The sequence below is a fragment of the Panthera leo genome, chromosome B4, assembly GCF_018350215.1.
Source record: "Panthera leo isolate Ple1 chromosome B4, P.leo_Ple1_pat1.1, whole genome shotgun sequence".
NCBI lineage: Eukaryota > Metazoa > Chordata > Mammalia > Carnivora > Felidae > Panthera > Panthera leo.
In genome coordinates this window covers 39,483,943-39,488,659 of record NC_056685.1, presented here as the reverse complement: position 1 = coordinate 39,488,659, position 4,717 = coordinate 39,483,943, and the positions used below count along the sequence as shown (strand labels likewise).

Sequence of the window (4,717 nt, the reverse complement as noted above, 5' to 3'; positions counted from 1 at the left end):
GAATGCACCAAAAACATGCAGTATTGCACCTTTTTTTTGTTTGTTTGTTTGTTTGTTTGTTTTGCTTGTGTTTATTTTCAGCTAGAAAGAATACCTGTTCTTAGGTGTTGCTATATATACCTTGATGACTTATTTAGTTTTCCACATAGCTTCCCTTTAAGGGATGGGCATATTGGTCCTCTCTCTGCCTACACCTGCACAGAAACCTGACATTTCCCTGAGCAAAGGCAGGAAAATCAACTGAGTGGCCCCCACCCCCCACCCCCCATTATTTTCTTTTGGGCCCTTCATCCCACAAACTTTTAATTTTTATGATTTAAATTTTTTTTTACTGAAATCATGCATTAATTAATTCAAGGTACACCTTAATCAAATAGGCCATAATGCTGAATAAGAGAACATGCTTTGAGCTCCAAAAAGTTATTGTTCCCATCTGACTAACATATGCACTTAAATACAGTACTTTATTTACTAATAAAATAGTTAATAAATGAAGGAGTGCACTTTCGGTGAATGCAAATGAAAAAAGGATCTATTTTTAGAAGAGTTGATTCCAACGTAAGCTTATCCCCTATTGTCTGAGTTAACGTTCTTGGCATGCGATTATAAAATAAATATGATCAGATTCAAACATGCTTACATTTAGTTCCATTTGTGCTCTCTTGCAATAAGGAGGCTAAGATTTTACATCCAGTTCTGGAGGCCAGGGGTCAGGGTGCAGGACTGGTGAGAAAAGACCTGTGTTTGGCTCACCTGCAGTTGAGAAATTTAGCAGCACTGCAGACGAATCAGTTAATTTACTTCAGTTTTCTTTTTTCTTAGAGAATAGTATGGATGAGCAGGGGAAATGGGGCAGAGGGAAAATCCCTGCAGACCAGGACCAGTATCAGATGTATAAGGTGCTTTATGAACCAGTCTTAAATAATTTTGTGTGCATGTATGTGCACTTGTGGGGGTTTTCACCTTGTAATATATGGTTGGGATGATCAAAACAAATACAACATTTGTTCATTGCCCCTTTTGGCTGGTATATCATGTTACATATAATACATCAGATGCACTGTCTTAAATGTGCTGTGCAGTTTGCAAAAGTTTTATAATGGAGTCCCATGCAAATTTAAATTTTATATTTCTAAGTGATCGTCTGGTTTTTAGTAAAAGAAAAAAGTTAAAGAAGCCAAAGGATTAAAAATGTTTCAGTATGGGGAAGCATATGAATCTTATTTTACCTAGACTAGCTCATGGACTGAATTGTTTTAAACCAGTTTTAGAAAATACACTTTCTTTTCCCATTTTTTAATAAAATGAAAATAGTTTCTTTTTGCATGAATCTTGAAAGCTTCTAGTTCACCATCCCCCCATTCCTCAATGCAACAATGCATTGACAGTTAAACAGAGCATTCAAAGGCTATTTAGTAAAGTATCTACAAACAGTGACGTGGGTCACTAGGTTTTTGTTCTTTTTTTTTTTTTTAAGTCTTTCAAGCTGCTAAGTGGGGCATTTTTTTAGTTTGATTGGCTTTTTAAACATCGGTGAGTAGCTTGCTCTTATTAACGCAGTTTTGGTTAGCTGTGGTGCAATTGCCAGTTCTGATATTGGCCTGTCTATAATGGGCTATGCTATTATTCATATCCTCTTCGATCTCCATGTACTCAGATTTGCTGATAGTAGAGGAACTGCGCCGACTGAGGTCACTGTCAGAGGCTAAATTAGGGGAGCTAACGTGGAGCAACTGAGCCTGCTCTTCCCCCTCAGTTTCTCGGTGGTAGAAATAGTTGAAATTGGACACAATGACAGGTACGGGCAGGGCAATTGTCAGCACACCAGCGATGGCACACAAGGAGCCCACGATCTTGCCTCCAATTGTCACAGGGTACATGTCACCGTATCCTACAGTGGTCATGGACACCACCGCCCACCAGAAAGCATCGGGGATACTGGAGAAGTGCGACTCAGCTTCTTCCGCCTCGGCAAAATACACTGCACTAGAAAACAGTATGACCCCAATGAAGAGGAAAAAGATGAGCAGCCCTAGCTCTCTCATACTAGCTTTGAGGGTCTGGCCCAGAATCTGGAGGCCCTTAGAGTGCCGGGAGAGTTTGAAGATTCTAAAAACCCTTACCAACCGGATGACCCTGAGGATGGCCAGTGAAGTGGCCTGCTCGCCCTTCTGGTTTCCCTCCTGCTCAGCTATCTCGGTGCCTAGGGTGATGAAATAAGGGATGATGGCCACAATGTCGATGAAGTTCATGATGTTTTTGAAGAAGTCTGTCTTGCTGGGGCAGGCGAAGAAGCGCACCACCAGCTCAAAGGAGAACCAGATGATGCATAGGGTTTCCACGATGAAGAAGGGGTCCGTGAAGATGTTGGAATTGTAGATCACCGTAGTGTTGTCGATGCGGTGCACGGTGCCTGTGAAGTCCTTGTCATCCTTCAGCTCAGGTAGAGTCTCCAGGCAAAAGATGACGATGGAGATGAGAATGACCATGACGGAGACGATGGCGATGACCCGGGCGGGCCCCGAGCTCTCAGGGTACTCGAAGAGCAGCCACACCTGGCGCTGGTATTCCTTCTCGGGCAGGGGGCGCTCCTCCTCCTTGATGAAGCCCTCGTCCTCCCGGAACTTCTCCATGGCCTCCTCGCCCAGCTCGTAAAATTTGATCTCCTCGGAGAACATGTCCAGGGGCACGTTGACCGGCCTCCGCAGGCGGCCTCCCGACTGGTAGTAGTAGAGGATGGCGTCGAAGCTCGGCCGGTTGCGGTCGAAGAAGTACTCGTTCCTCAGGGGGTCGAAGTAGCGCATGCGTTTCTTAGGATTGCCCAGCAGTGTGTTGGGGAACTGCGCCAGGGTCTTGAGCTGCGTTTCGAAGCGCAGCCCGGAGATGTTGATCACCACGCGCTCGCAGCACTCGTGGTCCTCGTGCTCCGCCGGCCGGGGGTAGCTGCCTTCCTGGGGGTGGCCCGGGGCGGCCGAAGCCTCGTCCACGTTCTCTCCGGACATCACCGTCATGGTGGAAGCGGGGCACAGGGGTGAGAGACCAGGAGAGGGCCGGGGGTGGGAAGCAGCGGGAGAGGAGGGGTGGGGGGGACCCAAGCGCCCCCCCCACCGGAGTGCGCGTCTCCCCCCACGTTCAGGGGGAGGGGCTTCAAAACCAGCAGGTGGAGAGATCTATGACTTCCCTTCTCGTTACCTTCCCCTCTACCCTGTCTTTTGCTCAGTTTGGAATCCCCCCTCGCCTGCAGCCCGGGTGCAGCTTTTTGTCGTGGGGGGGGGGGGGAGGGTTGGTATTTCTTCCTGCTGGAAGGTGTCTTAACGCAGTGCCGTTCTAGCGGACCCGGCCATCCATTCGGGGGTCACCCTGGCCACCCCTCCCCTCTGCGACCCTCCTAGGACCGGGTGCAGAGCCAGCTCAGCAGATCCCTTTGCCTGCCACCCCTTTTGCTTCTCCTCGGCTCTCCCCCCTCCTACCCCTCTTCGCCTGCCGCCTTCTAAGCTCCCACCAGGGCGATCGATGGACGCTGCAGAGAAATAGAAAGTGATACGGGGGTAGAAAATCAGAAGCATTCAGATGGGACGGACCTACAGACACCGAAGAGCACAGACCTCTAGCTTGTTTAGAAAGCACTGGACTCTTGCTAGGGTTAGCACATACACACAGACAGACACACGCAGACACCCGGAAATCCAAGTTTGGGCTCTTCCATCCCACTTTCCCCAATGCCCAACAGCCGATCTGTTTACAACTTCGTTAAACTAAAGATCGGGAAAGCGCCGAGAGACGCTGAGGGAGCTCTAGGTCCCGGGCAGCATCCCCACACCCCTGACTTCTCCCACCCGGTGCCCCTACCCCCGCTTCTGCAGCCCCGGACGGGGGAGCCCCCTACCTGGCCGGCCGGCTTGGCGCAGGGGCGGTGCTGAGTCGGCGGAGAGCCCGAGTCGGAATGCGGCAGGTCGCCTTTGCAGTACCCGGCGGGAGCGGCGACCGGCTCCGCGGCAGCATCCGAGAGGCGCTTGGCAAAGTCGCCGCCCTCGCCCCCTCGTCCTACGCCCCTTCAGTGGGACAATCGACTGAGTGAGCCACTACGGCGGAAATGTCCGTTCCCTACCCCCATTCTCACCGGTTGCCAACAACCTAGAGACGCCGTCCTCTCGCTGGTGCAGGGAGTTCCGGAGGATGCGGGGCGGAAAAGCAAAATGCCACCCTCTCCCGAGGCTCGGAAGCAAATGACGATAAACAGCACTCTCGCCCCCTCCTAACACTTATGGGAGCCCTTGATTCGATCCTGAAGGAGGCGGGCGAGCAAGAGCTTGGATCTACATGGCTCTCGGATCCCCTCCGCTTCCCGCACCCCAGCGTGGACCTCGCTGAGGCTCCGCGGTGCGCGTGGAGCCGTCAGGAGCTCCGAGTGGGGCAGGGTGCGTGCGGCGGCGGGTCCGCTCGGTCCATTTCTGGGCGCTGCAAGATCAGCAGAAACCTGAGAAAGCGCCTGGAATGCGGAGCAGCGATTGGCCCACTCGGGCGTGGGTTGGGGAGGGCGGGGGAGGGCAGGAGCGAGGAGGTAGATGGAAAATATGAGGGGGTGGCTTGGCAGAGGGGGGTTGTCATTCAGTTCCCACCCTTGCCGGAACAGCTTTTTCCTTCTCTTGCCAGAAAAGCCGACCACCAATTCTCCTTCCCTTATGGTGCACAGCCCCGCAAATGCACGCTCCCTGGC

The 4,717-nt window shown here is 51.5% G+C and overlaps 1 protein-coding gene across 1 annotated transcript; it reads right to left on the bottom strand.

Moving 5' to 3' along the window:
- Positions 1–301: 301 nt before the first annotated feature.
- KCNA1 (potassium voltage-gated channel subfamily A member 1) lies at positions 302–4,428 on the bottom strand. Its single transcript, XM_042945575.1, has 2 exons — positions 3,887–4,428; positions 302–3,520 (listed from the first exon to the last, which is right to left on the bottom strand). Exon 2 carries the CDS (start codon positions 3,009–3,011, stop codon positions 1,524–1,526), a length of 1,488 nt encoding a protein of 495 aa, XP_042801509.1. The 5' UTR covers positions 3,012–3,520; positions 3,887–4,428; the 3' UTR covers positions 302–1,523.
- Between the last annotated feature and the right edge of the window lie 289 nt (positions 4,429–4,717).

What these genes read in the sequence shown, in the direction of transcription:
- KCNA1 (XM_042945575.1), bottom strand. Translation starts at nt 3,011, where the DNA reads ATGACGGTGATGTCCGGAGAGAACGTGGACGAGGCTTCGGCCGCCCCG.